Here is a 15890-nt window from a genome sequence, read left to right as displayed (position 1 = left end):
ATATTGTTCAGGAGGTATGTGTATCCCATCATTAAGCTCAATTTAAGGCGGAGACATAGGGAGTGAATTCTAGTAACATCCTCTGATCCATAACAAGATTTTCAGGGATTCGGTCTGAACCTGACCCTACAGGCCCCAAGACAATGAAAGGAGCAGCTCTGTCCAAGGGGGAGGCCTGGGGAGACCGGGGGGAAGCCACTGCCGCTTGAGAACCACAGGCTCAGCTGTTGGACTCAAGGCATTAGAAGAAAGGTATGGGCAGAATCCTTAACATTCCCATTTTCCACTGAGTTTCCAGAGGAGAGGTGGCTTCACTGCACTGCTAGCTCTCCAGTAAAGCCTCTCCACCTCTTTACTCCACCCCATAGCAGGAGCTGAATTATCCAGTGAAATCAGGAGAATGAACATTCCTTTGACATGTTTACCTGGCAGGGGCATTGCTCACAGGAGTCATGCAGCCTGGCTGTCATTTGGACCAAGGGCAGAGCTATTCCCACCTCTGACCCTTGTCCCCAAGCAGTGAGCAATGCAGGGTCCCACCTCCACCCCGACCCCCACCCCAAGGGCAGTCTGGCTCCTAAAACTTCCTGACCTGGCCTGGGTGGGGCAGATCAGCCTGACTTGTAAGAATACATCCAGGATGGTCTGTTGGGACAACAGTTTCATTTTTATTTATTTATTTTCGGCCGTGCTGCGTCTTCATTACTGTGTGGGCTTTTCTCTAGTTGCGGTGCTCAGGCTCTTCACTGCATTGGCTTCTCTTGTGGAACACGGGTTCTTGGGTGAGCAGGCTTTAGTAGTTGCAGTTCCTAGACTCCAGAGCACAGGCTCAATAGTTGTGGTGCATAGGCTGGAGAAGGAAATGGCAACCCACTCCAGTATTCTTGCCTGGAGAATCCTACGGACAGAGGGGCCTGGCAGGCCATGATCCACACAGTCGCAGAGAGTCGGACACAACTGCAACGATCCACACAGTCGCAGAGAGTCGGACACAACTGCAATGACTACGCACACACGCACAGGCTCAGCTACTCTGCAGCACGTGGGATCTTCCCGGACTGGGGACCAAACACGTCTCTTGCAATTGGTAGGCGGATTCTTTACCACTGAGCCACCAGGGAAGCCCCCTGACGGTCTTCCTTTCAGTCCTCAGACCCCACAGCCAGGCCTTTACACACACTGGACAGCCACAGCTTCTTAGCTGAGGGGTCAGCAGCTTCCGACCCCAATGAGCCCAGAGCAGGGGGGTGGGAAGCTGGCCTAATGAGGTCACAGAGGACACTCAGGGTCCAGGAGCCAGAAGCCAGCTGAGGGTCCCATCCCCAAATTCCCTGGAAAGGCTAAAGCCCCTAGGCCTTTACTAAGCCATCTCTGCCCTCCCTACCCAAGAAGCTGGAGAAGACAAGACCCAAAAGAGGAGACTTTTAATACAAAGAAAGCAGGGGATGACCTGGGGAGAACTTAAATAAAGGGGATGTGAGTGTCAGGACCCAGCAGCCGGGGGCCTGGGGGCCCTGCGGAGAGGGATGATGCAGACAGAGTTCCGGGCCTCTTTGATCCGCCACCACCGGCCAAGCCTGCAGGAGGGAGAGATGCCGCTGAGGCCAGGCCCAGCCCCCCACAGCATCCACCTCTGTTCCCACCCAGCCAGTGCCACCTGCCCCACCCTCGCCCCCCGAGGCATGCCTCATACCTGTGCTCCTGCCCCACCCCAGCCACCAGGAAGTCCCCAGCACTGGAAAACTTGAGGCTATTGACAAAGCCCACCTGAGAAGAGGGAAGGACAATGTAGTGAGATGTGAGAAGAGACCCTCCACCACAGCCCCAGCATCACAGTTAAAGGTCTACCCTGCTCTGCCCTCTGCCGCCTGGGCCTCAGCCTCCACATCTGTGAGATGGGGAAAGTAGATCTCAGGGGATCAAACAATCTCAGTTTGTGGGGATTAGGGAGACAGTGTGCACCAAGTATGGCCTGGATCCTGGCTCAGGAGACTCCATGACCGAGCCCTGAACTGCCACTCTGCCCTAGGCTGTTCCAAGTCCACACGCTAGCCTGGCATTCAGCCCGGCACCAGTCATGCAGAACCCATCACAGGGTCAGGCCCTCTGTGCTCTGTGCACACTTCCCTGCCTTGTACCCCAGTACCCAGGACAGAGCCTGGGACTCCTTTGGGAGGGGAGTGGAGGAGGAGAAGGGAGAGGAAGAAGGGAGAGTTTCTGCAGGCCCTGTAGGAGCTGGGGCTACAAAGGGAAGTCACAGCTGGCCCTGCCCTGAGGAACCACCCTTCTGGCAGGAAAAGACTGGTAAGGGGCTTTGGGAGAGTGGTAAAGACAGGCTGGTATTCAAGCCCCACTCACCAGGGGGATGTCATAGAGAAGGTCAAGCTGCCGGAAGCCCTCTCCACATTGCCAGAGCCGCACAGAATTGTTGTGGGAGCCTGGGAGACAGGGAGACAGTGAGCAACCCCCTCAGCAGCCTATCCTGGGATAACCTCCTCTCTGCCACACAGGGGACCCACCTGTGGCCACAAGGTCTGTGTTGAGCAGGGCTGCGACTGACGACACCCAGAAGGGCTGCTCCAAGCCCAGCTCCCCCCGCAGCCCATGGGCCTCACGCTGCAGGGCAAGTGGCCGCTTCTTGGAGAGGCCCCACAGGGCCACGGAACTGTGGACAGGGAGCAGGGTGAGTGGGCGGTCAGGGGCAGGGCAGAGGGCCACATGGCAGGAAGGGACCAAGTGCACACCAGCCACGTGAAGCAGACAGGGTGACCTGCGCTCTCTGCCTCAGTGTCCCCACCTATGGAAAGCGGCTACTCCAGCTCCCGACCAGGGGGATTTTCTATGCAGCAAGCCTGGGGCGGGGGGAGGGGCAGCTCTTACCCGTCGTCTGCACCCGACACCATGTGCTCCTCGTTGATGAGCTGGATGCTGTCGATGGAGCCCCTGAGAAAGGAGCCGTGAGGGGCATGGCCCAGCCTCACCCCCAGCCCATGATGCCCCCCACGCTGGGCACGGCAGGCCGCCTTACTGGTGGCCATAGAAGACAAGCTGGGACTCCTCAGGGATCTTCCACACACGCACGGTCCCGTCCCGGCCCCCGGCGGTCACACAGCACTCCCTGCTCAGAGCATCCAGTGCGGCCACAGCGTCCTGGTGCCCGAAGCTGGAGCAGGGGACAGATGGACGATGAGGTCACCCATGAACCTGAACACACACGTGTGCATGCCCTCTCCCTGGGCACACTTACAGCGTCTCCACATAGGAGTTCTCTGCCACATTCCACACCTTCACAGAGCGGTCGTGGGATGTGCTGTAGAGCTGGTGGGTGCCTCTGCGGAACGCCAGCCCCTGGGAGTTCATGGAAAGAGGGAAGAAGGGGACCTGGGCTACATCAGGCGAGACAGAGGTCAGGCCCAGGGAGCCCCCTCGAGAGTGCTCTGTGGGGCTCTACGTGGAGACAGAGGCACACTCACTTGCCCTTGTCAAGCAGGTACAGACTCCTTGGAGGCCGCCTCCTCCCTAGGCAAGCTCACCTCAATCTCCCCCAGCTCTTCCCCATCGCTTCCCTGTTTCTGTCCTATACACCGACATGCAGGTTCTATGAGGATGAGGACCCTCTGCCTCATTCACGCCATTCCCTGGAGCCAAGCACCAAGCCTGGCCCACTCAGGTGCTTGAGAAATGTCCACTGAAGGCGGCCCAGCTCCTTACCGACACAGCGTCCCGGTGTCCTGTGAAGGTGTACAGGTGCTGGCAGCTCTGGGCCTCCCAAATGAGAATGAGCTTGCTGCGGTCGCCTGAAGCCTATGAGGACAAGGACCATGGCCAGAGGCACCCACTATGTGCCCACACCTCTCACCCACCCCCGGGGCCAACGCAGCCTTACCAAGTACTTGCCATCGGAAGAGATGGCCATGCAGAGGACATGGGTGCTGTGGCCGGGGGGTTGCCCCTCGGCGCCCTTCTTGGCTCGAGGGATCACATGAAGTTTCCGTCCACTCTCCACGCTCCCTGGCACCAAGGGGAAGACAGATGCTGCTAGGACTGGGGTAGGCGTCTGGTAGTCCCCTTTAAGGGCCCCATGGGACCATGGAAAAAGTCCTGGCCTCAGGTCAGAGGATCTGGCTCAGCCACTGTGAGCTCCTGGACAAGTCACCTCAGTTTCCTCATCTGTCTAGTGGTGCCAGTAATCCCAAAGGGCAGCCAGGAAGCCCGGAAGAGAAGGCACAGGAAAGTGCTTGGGGCTGATGGTGCGAGCTCCTCCTGTTACTACTGTGGGTGGAGGAGGCCACCACTCAGCGGTCAAAGGCTGGGAACGCAGGAGGACCAGGAACTCAATCCCAGGGCTGTGCGGAGCCTCAAGCATCCTCTAGTCCAACTGCCCACCTGCAGCATCAATTTCTGTTAAATCACCACCCCGCCTCTCCTCCATCATCTCCGATGACAGTGACAGAGAGCTCACAAAGCCCCACTCCTGGACAGACACTTCCACCGTCACCCAGAAAACACCTCTCAGGGAGCAAACCTGCCTCCAGAAGCTTTCCCCATCAGGCCTCTGTCTTCCCTGCTTATTCCCTCCTCCCCAGACCAGCCCTCCCAGATGATCCCTTGGGGCTGCACCCCCACCCAGGCACTCACTCACACTTAATAATGGTGCAGTCTTTGGCAGCAGAAAAGATGGCCAGGTCGTCAGGGGTGACAACCAAACACGTGATAGACAGCTGGTGGCCACGTAGGATTCGAATGTCAGCCGGGTCTGGGGCCTGGATCTAGGCAGGCAGGTGCTGGGTCACTGCAACTGGGGGCAGGAAGGCCACCCTCCACAAACACACACACACACACACACACGCCACCCTTTCCCACCACACTGCCAAGAAGGAAAGCCAAACCCAAGGTTGCAAGGACTGACCCTGTCTGGCCAGGTGCCCACTACGTTTCACAGCAAAGACCCCACAGCCTGAGTCCCCAGTTGGGCCATTTGCCCACCGACCCAGGTGATTCCCTCCAATCTGACACCAAAGTGCCCTGCCCACTCACCTCCTTTGCCACTGACTTCTGCAGCCTGCCCCTCTGCTCGAGCTGCGTGGAGAGGAGAGGAATGAGATCCCAGAAGCAGACCAATCCCATCCCTTCCCTGCCACCACCCTCCTTCCACACTCACCACATCCTCCTTCAGCCTCCCTGCCACCTGGTCCTCCTCAAATTCGCGGGCCTCAGCCTTCTCCTCCTCTGTGGAGGACAGAGGAGCCCAAGTAAACCCAGGCCAAGACCCCACTTTTCCCTTCCTGTCCCAACCTGCCGCCTCAGTCCTAGGCCCTGAACACTTGGGCTGTGTCCCACGGAAGTTCAGGCCACCTTGGGCAAAGGTGGCGGGGCATGGGGGGTAGGGCAGGGAGGGCTGGATGATCTCCTCCTGCCCACCCTCTAGCTTTGCTTATCAGATCAGTCTAAAGCCCTGTGAAGCCTGGCCCACCCGAAGAGGTCCATCAGAGCTCACGGCCACCCTCCCATAGGGCAGCCAGAACCTGAAGCCCCGGCTGCCCACCAGGTACCTGCATCAGTCACCCACCAGGGGCACAGGCCATGCCCCTCACCTGCCCAGCCCACAGGCTCACCTTGCTGCCTGAGCTGCTCCAGGTAGACCTTGGCCAAGCGCAGCTTCTTCTCCTGTGCGGTCTCCTCCAGCTCCTCTTCCTCCTCCTCCTCAGTCCTCCTGAGAGCTAGACTGTGGGCAGGAGCGGGCTGGGTTTGAGGAGGTTCGGCCCACTCCTCTGGCCACTGGGACTCTGCCTCCTCACTGCCTTCCCTGCCACTTGACCACCTCCATCCCTGCCAGCCCTCATGGCCAGTGACCACACACACAGAAAACTGAAAAAAGATGTGACTTACCAAACTGAAAGGGCCCATCCAGGGACCAACATAAGGGTGAAAACAGACCCCAAACCCAAAGACATAACTGTGAAGTCTCTCAACTCTGGAGGGAAAGAGAAGGTTCTATAGGTCCAAGAAAAATCAGATCATGTTCAAAGGGTCAAGAATCAAAATGACTCCAGACATCCCTCAACACCAGCCCTGAGAGCAGGACACAAAGGAACTGCACACACAAAATTCGGAGTAAAATGCTAACCACTGGATGGCGGGCCAAGTTAAGCCATCAGTGACGAATGAAGATATTTTCAGGGGTACAAGGTGCCACAGAATTGGTCCCTTCTCCTTTTAAGGATGGAGGGTGTGTTTCCCGAACAAGAAGACTGACCTAAGAATGGGGAAGGTGTGGAAGTGTTAGTTGCTCAGTCATATTCGACTCTTTGCAACCTCATGGACTGTAGCCCACCAGGCTCCTCTGTTCACAGAATTCTCCGTGAATACTAAGGGTGGGTTGCCATTCCCTTCTGAAGGGAATACCGAAGTGGATTGGGAATACTGAAGGATACCGAAGTGGGCTGCCATTCCCTTCTCCAGGGGAGCTTTCCGACCCAGGGATAGAACCTGGGTCTCCTGCATTACAGGCTGATTCTTTACTGTCTGAGCCAGGCATGGGAGACAAGAAACAGAAGATCCAACATGGAAAGCAGAAAAGGTAGATCTCAAAACAACAACCACCCCCAGACACAAGGGAGCCGCCAACCCAGATCTGACGTGAGAAACCAAGAGGCAGACATATTGGGACTATCATCGCCCCATCCTCACTGCCGAAGCACCATCCTCTACCCTGAGGATGGGATTCCAGGTGAAGCTTAACTGGGTCTGGCTGGACCTTGTGAAGATCTTGATTTCCCCTCCACATCCCTCACTTAAGATGAGTCCTATGCTGACTTGCTCCTGGGAGCTGGAGGTAGGTCATGGGAACTCAGAAGCAGAAAACCCAGGGCTGCCTGTTCCCTCTGATCACATGCCTGCAGATATCTAGTCCCTGTCAGGTACCCCAACTGTTTCCAAGACTCATCCATGACCTTGCCCACAGCTTCCCCGAAAGGGACATTGGAAATTCTCAGGGAAGCCAAGGGCTCATGCTCTTGAGACCAGTTAGTACCCAGCACCAAGCAAGTCTTCAGCTGACAGAGTTGCTGCCCTTCCCTCATATAACCAAGGTCTACACTTCTACTCAGTTTACTCAAAGGAATAAATCTTTGTTTAGGGTTTCACACAGGAGACAGAACTCTCAAGAAAATCAAGAGAAGCACACACCATTATAATTCCACTCATATAACATTCTGGAAAAGGCAAAATTCTAGGGATAGCAGTTACCAGGGGAGAGAGAGAGAGGAACTGACTACAAAGGAGCTGGGGAAATTTTGGAGGGTGGTAAAACCCTTCTCTATCTTCAGAGTGGTGGCACTTTATATGAGTCTGTTACAACTCACAGAAAGGTACACTAAGAAACAAATATCACTGTATGTAAATTACACCTGAATCAGAAAAGGAAAAAAAAAAAAAGGAGATCAAGAAAAAGGAAGGAAGGAAACCAAAGAAATTATTAACTCAAGTCAGGAATGGCAGTTGGGTCTTCTACGTTTCTGCACAGGTCTAGTTCTGGTGGGTGCACAGAGGTCCATCATTTCATCATTACTGCCTATGGTACAATTACATTTCATTAACTCTTCTGTAGCTAATAAATTTCACAACACATTTTAAAAATATTTCAAAGTGTTTCACACAGGGCCTGGCACACACTCACCTGCAGTAACCTCAGGACTACAAAAAAGTATATAAAGTCCTTCTGAGAGCAGGTTAAGACCAACATGTACTCAACATTTAGAGGCAGAATTTCTAAAGCCAACTTTAAAAAAAAAATAATTTAACATTTGTATTTATTTATTTGTTGGCTGTGCTAGGTCTTTGCTGCTGTGCCTGGGCTTTTTCTAGTTGTGGCAAGTGGGGACTATTCTCTAGCTGTGGTGCACGAGCTTCTCACTGTGGTGGCTTCTCTTGTTGACGAGCACAGGCTCTAGGTTGTGTGGGCTCAGTAGTCGTGACACACAGTCTTAGCTGCCCTGTGGCATGCGGAATCTTCCCAGACCAGAGATTGAACCCATATTGGCAGGTGGATTCTTAGCCGCTGGACCACCAGGAAAGTCCTCTAAAGCCAACTGTTAAGGAAGGCACCAGGATTTCCTGGTGTGACAGCTTCCATTCCACAAGGTTAGGCCTGACACTTGCTAGCTCCCTTTGAACTCCGCAGTATGTTTCACCCCCATCACCTGCAGAATGAATGAGGTACACAAAGCCCTTCACAATCTGGATGCACGTACCACCTGCCCTTCCACCCTCTCCATCTTCCATTTAGCCCGTTTAACCCCTAGACTTTTCTCTGATCCCTGAATGCATTCCCTACCTCTCCATAAGGAAGCCCTCCTGATCTCTCCAAGCCCTATTTAAACTCCCTTTCTCTGTTCCCACAACACACAGCTCTAAGATACGCCTCCCATCACAACACACTCTGTCTTCACCTGCCTGCTCATCTCTGTTCTCAAAAAAATGAAACTAGTGCGTGGCACTTTCAGTAACTGAAATTGTGAAGAACTAACAAGCATTTCTTGTATCCTCCCCTTGCCTGGAGTTCAGCTCCCTGTCACGAGCCAGGAAGGTTCAGCAGGTCTCCCATTGGGACTGGGGGTCCTCCCCACACAGAGACCCTGCAGAGAAGGAAATGACAGTTCTCAGGGTCAGAAAGTGGAGGAAAGAGTCAAGACCTGAGATTCTGGGTGCTGGCCCAGTTCTAGCACCCCTTCAACTGAGGATTCCTTGCATACACCATGGGTCCCAGGGTTCCTTTCCACTAGGTGGAAAAAAAGAGCTCACCTCTCACTCTCCGAGTCGCTCGAGATCTCCTCATTCATCTTGCCGCCACCCTTGGACTTGACTTTGTCCCCAGAGGAGTCGCCCTGGGAATCACATACGTTTTTGGTCAGGGGTCCCGACCACTCGGGCTCTGACCAAGAGTCCCTTAGGGTCCCTCGAGAGCCACTGGGAAAGGCAGTGGCCCCTGGCTCAAGTGAAAGACTTTTCAGGATTTGACGCACGGAGAAAGGGAAGAAGCTGACTCCAACCCGGGTCCCGGGGGCGAGGGGACCGGGGCCGGGACCCCCGGATGGGATTAGGGTGGTCCCAATAGGCAGGATAGACCCCCGCCTGCCAAAGCGCCATGCTCACCTTTCGCCGCCGCTTGAAGGCCTCCGCACCAGCCCCGGCCCCTGAGGCCGGCTTTCCCCTCTTACGAGCCGCCCGTGTCGCCGACATGCTGCCCACGGTGCGTGTTGCAGCAGCCGCTAGAGAACTCACGTGGCGGCTAAACCCAGGCAGTCCCACCCGACTCCCCGCTGGGATAGGCTCCCACCGCCCTATAGGTCCCGCCTCCCACAGCTCTATTGGGTCCTTGGATAGGTTCTGCCACGCCCCCAAGCTCCCATAGGGTAAATGCCTGTGGCCCCGCCTCCCAAAGTTCCTATAGGTTCCTGCGCCGTGGCTCAGACAGTAAAGGAAGCAAGCCTCTTCCCGGCGCTTCCGGCCAACGACTGTGGCGCATGCGCCCCGCCGCTGACTGACGTCTGAAGAGGGGTCAGACTCCGACGCCTTCTCTGTATTTGCGCCCTTTGGACGCTGGGGGGCGTCAGAGATGCAGGGTCCCTTTCCCTGGACCGTGACTCCTCCCCGTCAGGGGCGGGGACCAGGGTGAGAGTCTGACACCCTAGTAACTGGGGGAGAGGGAGCCAGGCAGTCCTTGGGAGAGGAAGGTAATGCCTGCACCTGCGGCCAAGGTCACTTGACAAACCAGTGGACACGTATTGCATGTCTCAGGCGAGATGTGCACCGCTAAGGGTGCGTCAGTCCCCTGGGCCTTGGCTCTGTCCAGGTCAAGTGTCTACCCATTCATGGGACAGGCTGCCCCGGCTCCGCCTGCCCAGCCTCTGACTCACCAGACTGGTGACCAAATTACTGGAATCCTATCCACACCCAGTTCATCCCTGCTCCCCTAAGGCTTACAGACGGTTGTTAGAACTGACTGCCTAGGAGGTACTGACCCGGTGGCCACCACTTCTCCCAGGTCCCTGCTTCTCTTAGGTGAGTGCTCTATGGCTCTGCCCACAGCCTTCCACAGGGCAGGACAGGGCAGGGTGGGTGTGACTGGCTTTTGCCAGTTCAGTGCCACTGGTCCAGGACCCGGACTGGCATCCCAGAAGTCTTGAGTCTGATGGGAAGAGTTTCTGTGCTACTGGGTCCCAAGCTCTGGAGAGACAGAGCTGGCCTCAGGAGTGCTGCCCCCCAGGAACCACTGCCCACTCTCCTCCATAGCTGAGGTGACACAGCCCAGCAACCATGCCAGGTCCAAGTCAGCTGAGAGGGGGGAGGAACAGAGAGTGCTCTGCAAGGAGGAGCCCAGAAGTGGGAAGGGGTAGATTTTCCTTTCACTTTCCCTTCCACCTCAGTACACACAGGAGAGCTAGAGAGGGTGGAGAGCCCCTCTTCCTTAACCAAACTGGGAAGATTGTACAGAGGCCGGGCCTGGCCCCAGTAACTAGAGAAAGAGGTCTGTCCGGTGTGCAGAGATTTGGTTTTGGTCAGGGACTGGGGCGGGGGCGGGGGGGGGGGAAATGGAGGCAGAAGGAGGTTACCAAAGGCAAACTCAGAGTAGGTACAAAGGCTGTGGAGGTCTGAGGGACTCCTCTGTGCCACAGAACAGCCACGGTTCCAAAGCACAAGCTCCAAGTGCAGCATGAGGGTCCTGAGAAGACGAAGAGGCGACAGGGGGCAGAAGAAGAGGACAGTTTCCGTTCCACTGCTGAGGCCCTTAAGGCCGCACCCACAGAGAAGTGCGTAGCCCGAGTGGACCCCTCATGTCCACTCAGCTGCAACCCTGGAACCCAGGTAAGCTGTAGTCCCCGGCCAGTCCCGATGCCTGCTCCCTCCTGGGTACAAGGACACTCAGACCTGCTCCCCACCGCCTTGGCCCTGGCCAGGTGGTTCCAGGCTCCCAAGAAAGCTGTGTTCTCCCGAGACCCCAGAGGTCAGGCAGGGCTATAGCCCATCAGATCCAGGCAGGTCAGGCAGATCCAGGCAGTGTCTGCTCTTCAGACCACAGGGCAAGCCCCTGAGCTTCTCAGGCGTTCCCCTCCCACATTTTAAGGCAGGGTTCCCGGACAGGGCCTCCTCTGATGCCCCAGTGCAGTTTGATTCCTGTCAGCGTCCAGCCAGGTAGCCCTGGGGTGCCCGAGCCAGCCTGCCCTCCCTGTACCCGCTCTGGCCACCGGTGCATGAAGACTACAACTGCACCCTGAACCAAACCAACATTGAGAGAAACAACAAGTTCTACATCATCCAGCTGCTGAAAGATGCTGACTGCTTCTTCTGCTGGACCTACTGGGGACACGTGGTAAGTGCCACCCAGCCATCCTGTGCCCCCTCTTCCCCACCTCTCCCTGCTCAGTGCATGCCTCCTGCCCCCAAGGGTCCCCACAGCTTACGCAGGCCGAAAGGCCACAGCCACTGACTGTGGCCCTGCCCCGTCTCTGACGCCCAGGGGCACTTGGCACAGGCCGGCACAACAGAGGCCAGCAAGCATTTGTGGCAGGCACTGTGGCTGTGTCGCTTACAGGGAGAGGTGGGCCAGTCAAAGCTCAGCCGCTTCGAGTCACTGGAGGATGCAAAGAAGAGTTTTGAGAAGAAATTTCGGGACAAGACCAAGAACAGCTGGGCAGAGCGGGACCACTCTGTGGCCCAGCCCGGCAAGTATACACTTACCGAGGTGCAGAGAGAGGACGAGGCCCAGGAAGTCATGGAGAAGGTGAAGTGGCCAGGGAGGAAGGGTGGGCCTGGGCCGAGGGAGGGGACACTACTGCCTGGCTGAGCGCCCTCAGGACAGGCCTCGCTCTCTAGCCTTGACCTGCTCTGGCTGCAGGTGCCCAGCCCAGCTGCTCCTGCCCATGTGCATCCTCTACCCCTAGGTGGACGGAGGCCCAGTGAAGGCTGTGGTTCAGCGGGTGCGGCCCTGCTCCTTGGACGCAGCTACGCAGAAGCTCATCACCAACATCTTCAGCAAGGACGTGTTCCAGAACGCCATGGCCCTCATGAACCTGGGTGAGGAGTCAGGGGCGGGCAGGGTAGCAGGGGCCTGGGGGTGGCAAGGCTGCGGGACGGTCTCCTCACTCTCCCCATCCCCCCAGATGTGAAGAAGATGCCACTAGGGAAGTTGAGCAAGCAGCAGATCGCCCGGGTTTCGAGGCCTTGGAGGAAGTGGAGGCGGCCTAGAAAGCCCCCGCAGACAGTGGGCGCAGCCTGGAGGAGCTGTCCTCCCACTTCTACACCATCATTCCCCACAACTTCGGCCGCAGCCGGCCCCCACCCATCAACTCCCCTGAGCTTCTGCAGGCAAAGAAGGACATGTTGCTGGTGAGGGCTGGCAGGTTACAAAGCAGACAGACAGGGGGATGGGGGACAGAGAGATGGACTGTGACGAGCAGGCCAAAGGACAGAGGAGGGGAAGGCCAGGCAGATAGACGAGATGCAGCTGAATAGGTGGATACACAGGTGGGGCAGCCACAGCCCTAGTCAGGTGGGAGGGTGAGGGAGGGTCAAGAGGACAGCCAAGCTGCCAGTGCCCATCACCTTAGGTCCTGGCGGACATCGAGCTGGCCCAGACCCTGCAGGCCGCCCCCGAGGAGACAAAGAAAGTGGAGGAAGTGCCGCACCCACTGGACCGAGATTACCAGCTCCTCAAGTGCCAGCTCCAGCTGCTGGGCCCAGAGACCCCTGAGTACAAGGTGGGCCGGGCCCCGCAGAGGAGCCAAGCTAGCAGTGGGCACTGTTCCTCTGCCTGTCTGCCCTCCAGGTGCCCAGAGGGGTCCCTCGGCCTGGTCCTTCTTTCACTGTGTCTCCAGACCCTGAGGAGAGCCCTGGGACTGGGGGACAAGAGGAGCTTGGTCCGCATGTCGCTTGCTCTTGACACCCAACTTCTGCTGTCTCTGCAGGTGGTACATGCCTACTTAAAACAGACTAGCAACAGCAACAGGCCCCCTGCTCTTCAACATGTTTAGAAGGTGGACCGAGAAGGGGAGGTGAGGGAGAGTCCCCCCGTCACCACTGCCTTCTCCCTGAGGGAGAAGGCCTTGGCTTACCCGCTCCTTAGGGAGTAGGCTGAGCTACTCTGAGCGGTTTCCACCAGGCCTAGGGCTTGTGCATGTGTGCATGAGTGTGTGAGTGGCCAGGGGGCCCTTGGCCTTGGTTATCTCCTCTGATGGCAGACAGAAGCACCTGAGCTTGGGGGGCATGACTCTTCTGGTTCCCACCTTCGCCCACCCCAGGGAGATCGGTTCCAGGTCCATGCCAAGCTGGGCAATCGGAAGCTACTGTGGCATGGCACCAACGTGGCCGTGGTGGCCGCCATCCTCACCAGTGGGCTCCGCATTATGCCACATTCTGGAGGCCGGGTCGGCAATGGCATCTACTTCTCCTCAGAGAACCACAAGTCGGCTGGCTGTGGTGAGGCGTCCCTCAGAGCCAAGTCCTGGGTGGGCATGGGGACACTAAGGAGCATGGGGCCCGGTGCTTGTCCAGTTGGTGGTGGGCCCAGGAGTGGATCTCTTGGATGCTTACTCACTCGAGAGCTCAGTGGGGAATCCTGGCGGATGGGGGACTCAGGGGGCATCCGGTGGTCAGGACAGCTTCCTGAGGGAGGCAATGTGGATAGGATGAAGGTGCCAACCTGACCTGGAGAGGGGGGTGGTGAAAGAGGAGCCTTTGAGGTAAAGTAGCCCGGGTGTGGCACGAAGCCTGGGAGGCTGCAGCAGGTCAGCATCTCTGAACACAGCCTGAAACAAAGCTTAGAGAAAATGCCTGGTATGGATGAGGGGCTTGGGGCCCAGGACGATCAAAAGAACCTATTCAGAGAAAGATGGGGAGTACAGTTGAACCTGGCTGCAGCCACAGGGAGGGTGGTTAAGGTCAGAGGCTGCTGGGAGGCTGTGTTCCCATCCAGGCCAACTGATGGGCACCCAGTCCAGGGCAGTGAAGGTGGAGGAGGAGGAGGAGAGAAGCCAGGAGACGAATATGTGAGAGGTGGGGTGGGCAGCGTGTGGGAAACGGTGGAGGGTGTCTCTGATGCCCCCCAAGTTTCTGTCCAGAGGTGTCCTCACTGAGGTGATCTCCCTATACTGGCTCCTTGGTCCAGGTTGACCACATTATTGGAGACCACCACCACTCAGGAGAGCAAGGTTGGGGGAGTCGTCTAAGAACAGATGGGGCTGAAGGTTGCTCAAGGCCTGGGAGCCCACTAGGAGGGCAGAAGAGCCTAAGAAGGAGAGGAGAGTGGCCTCAGGAGATCTTTGCAAGAGGATCCCAGGATAGAGGGTGAAGGAGGCCAGTGGCAAAATCAGCAGAGCAGGCCAGAAGAGCCCCCGCCCCAGATATGGTCACTGAAAGGCCATTTCCAACCTTGATGAGGGTGGCAGAGGCCTGGCGTCAGGGAGCAGAGAGGAGAAAAGAAGCAGGCAGGGACAAGGAGCCTGGAGAAATGGTGGGAGGAAGGATGGAAGAAGGCCCGGGCAGCAAAGCCAAAGGAGATAACAGTGCAACAGGGGCCCAGGGAGTCAGGCAGAGGCCAGTCTGCCTACCCTGAGCCTTCCTGTGCCCCCAGTTATTGGCATATCCTGCGGGGCCCATCACATTGGCTACATGTTCCTGGGTGAGGTGGCACTGGGCAGAGAGTACCACATCACCGTCGACGAGCCCAGATTGAAGCAGCCACCCTCTGGCTTCGACAGTGTCATTGCTCGTGGCCACACAGAGCCTGGTGAGTCTCAGGAAGCTGGACAGGCCTAAGCATTAGAGGTGAGGCTGAGATGAAGCAGGACGCTTTCAGGGAGAAGGTGAGCAGGAAAGGGACTGTGAAGAAGGACAAGAAGAAGCCGGCTTCTTCACCGCAGTCCTTCACTTTGTCATTCAACATACGCTCACTGATTCAACAAATCATTCCTGGGCATCCAGGAGGGCTTCAAAGAGGAGGTGTCATTGACTGAGCGTGCAAAGATGAACAAGCATTTCCCAGGCAGAGAAACGGGGGAGGAGATTCCAGGCAGAAGGCCCACCCTGTGCAGCAGTTTGGAGGTTGGCTGGGGGGAATGAGTGGGCACTCCCTGTGACAGAAGAGCATAGAGGGTAGGACTAACTGGTAAAGCCAAGGACCAGTGGCCCTTGGGTGACCCATGGCCCTTGCTGTGCCCTGCAGATCCAACCCGGGACACCGAGCTGGAGCTAGATGGCCAGCGAGTAGTGGTGCCCCAGGGCCAGCCCGTGCTCTGCCCAGATTTCAGAAGCTGCAACTTTTCCCAGAGCGAATATCTCATCTGCCAGGAGAGCCAGTGCTGCCTGCGCTACCTGCTAGAGATTCACCTCTGAGCTGTCCGCCCAACCCTCCCGCCCCCTGGGCAGGAGCTCAACCATCATCCTCAATCCCATATCAACTTCCTGCCCTCACATCTCCCTCCTGTGTTCCAGGGGTTCCCTCTCCCTCTGATCCTTGGTTCTGGCATGGCTGTGGCCTCAGTCTCACCTCCTGAGGCTATGGGTGTGATGGACTGCAACACGAATACAGCAGCCTATTCAAGGCTGTGTAGTTAGCGCGGCACAAACTGAGAGTGGGTGGGTCCCACATCCACCCAGGCCATCCGCTGTGGCCTAACTGTCCATCCAAGAGAGGTGAGATGATGGATTTCCCTGGCGGCCCAGTGGTTAAGACTCTGCTTTCACTGCACGGGGCACAGGTTCGACCCCTGGTTGGGGAATTAAGATCCCACAAGATGTATGGCAAAAAAATAAATGAATTCTCTGTGAAGTCATAATTTTTGTTTATGAAAATCTTTCACCATCAAAAAAAAAATGAATAAACAAGAGAGGTA

General features: G+C 56.8%; 2 protein-coding genes across 2 annotated transcripts; one reads left to right on the top strand and one right to left on the bottom strand.

Moving 5' to 3' along the window:
- Positions 1-1407: 1407 nt before the first annotated feature.
- On the bottom strand, positions 1408-9329 carry RRP9 (ribosomal RNA processing 9, U3 small nucleolar RNA binding protein). The gene is made up of 15 exons (XM_061396810.1): positions 9154-9329; positions 8803-8885; positions 5616-5725; positions 5162-5229; positions 5038-5079; positions 4643-4769; positions 3887-4011; positions 3712-3804; positions 3248-3348; positions 3029-3163; positions 2881-2943; positions 2520-2665; positions 2359-2438; positions 1694-1767; positions 1408-1577 (listed from the first exon to the last, which is right to left on the bottom strand). The coding sequence occupies exons 1-15, from the start codon at positions 9238-9240 to the stop codon at positions 1484-1486; spliced, it is 1428 nt and encodes a 475-aa protein (XP_061252794.1). The 5' UTR covers positions 9241-9329; the 3' UTR covers positions 1408-1483.
- PARP3 (poly(ADP-ribose) polymerase family member 3) lies at positions 9239-15833 on the top strand. Its single transcript, XM_061395649.1, is given in 12 exon segments — positions 9239-9282; positions 10677-10866; positions 11198-11371; positions 11594-11782; positions 11943-12075; positions 12162-12206; positions 12209-12387; positions 12609-12758; positions 12966-13052; positions 13299-13476; positions 14630-14785; positions 15221-15833. Coding segments are annotated over 12 exon segments (1695 nt in total). The 3' UTR covers positions 15391-15833.
- The last annotated feature ends 57 nt before the right edge of the window (positions 15834-15890 follow it).

The sequence above is a fragment of the Bos javanicus genome, chromosome 22 (genome assembly GCF_032452875.1).
Source record: "Bos javanicus breed banteng chromosome 22, ARS-OSU_banteng_1.0, whole genome shotgun sequence".
Lineage (NCBI taxonomy): Eukaryota > Metazoa > Chordata > Mammalia > Artiodactyla > Bovidae > Bos > Bos javanicus.
This window is presented reverse-complemented; position numbering and strand designations above follow the sequence as displayed.

What these genes read in the sequence shown, in the direction of transcription:
- RRP9 (XM_061396810.1), bottom strand. Translation starts at nt 9,240, where the DNA reads ATGTCGGCGACACGGGCGGCTCGTAAGAGGGGAAAGCCGGCCTCAGGG. An exon ending in AGACTGCACCATTATTAAGT is followed by an intron (nt 4,012 to 4,642) that starts GTGAGTGAGTGC and finishes CCTTGGTGCCAG; the next exon opens with GGAGCGTGGAGAGTGGACGG. An exon ending in CACAGACCTTGTGGCCACAG is followed by an intron (nt 2,439 to 2,519) that starts GTGGGTCCCCTG and finishes CCTGTCTCCCAG; the next exon opens with GCTCCCACAACAATTCTGTG.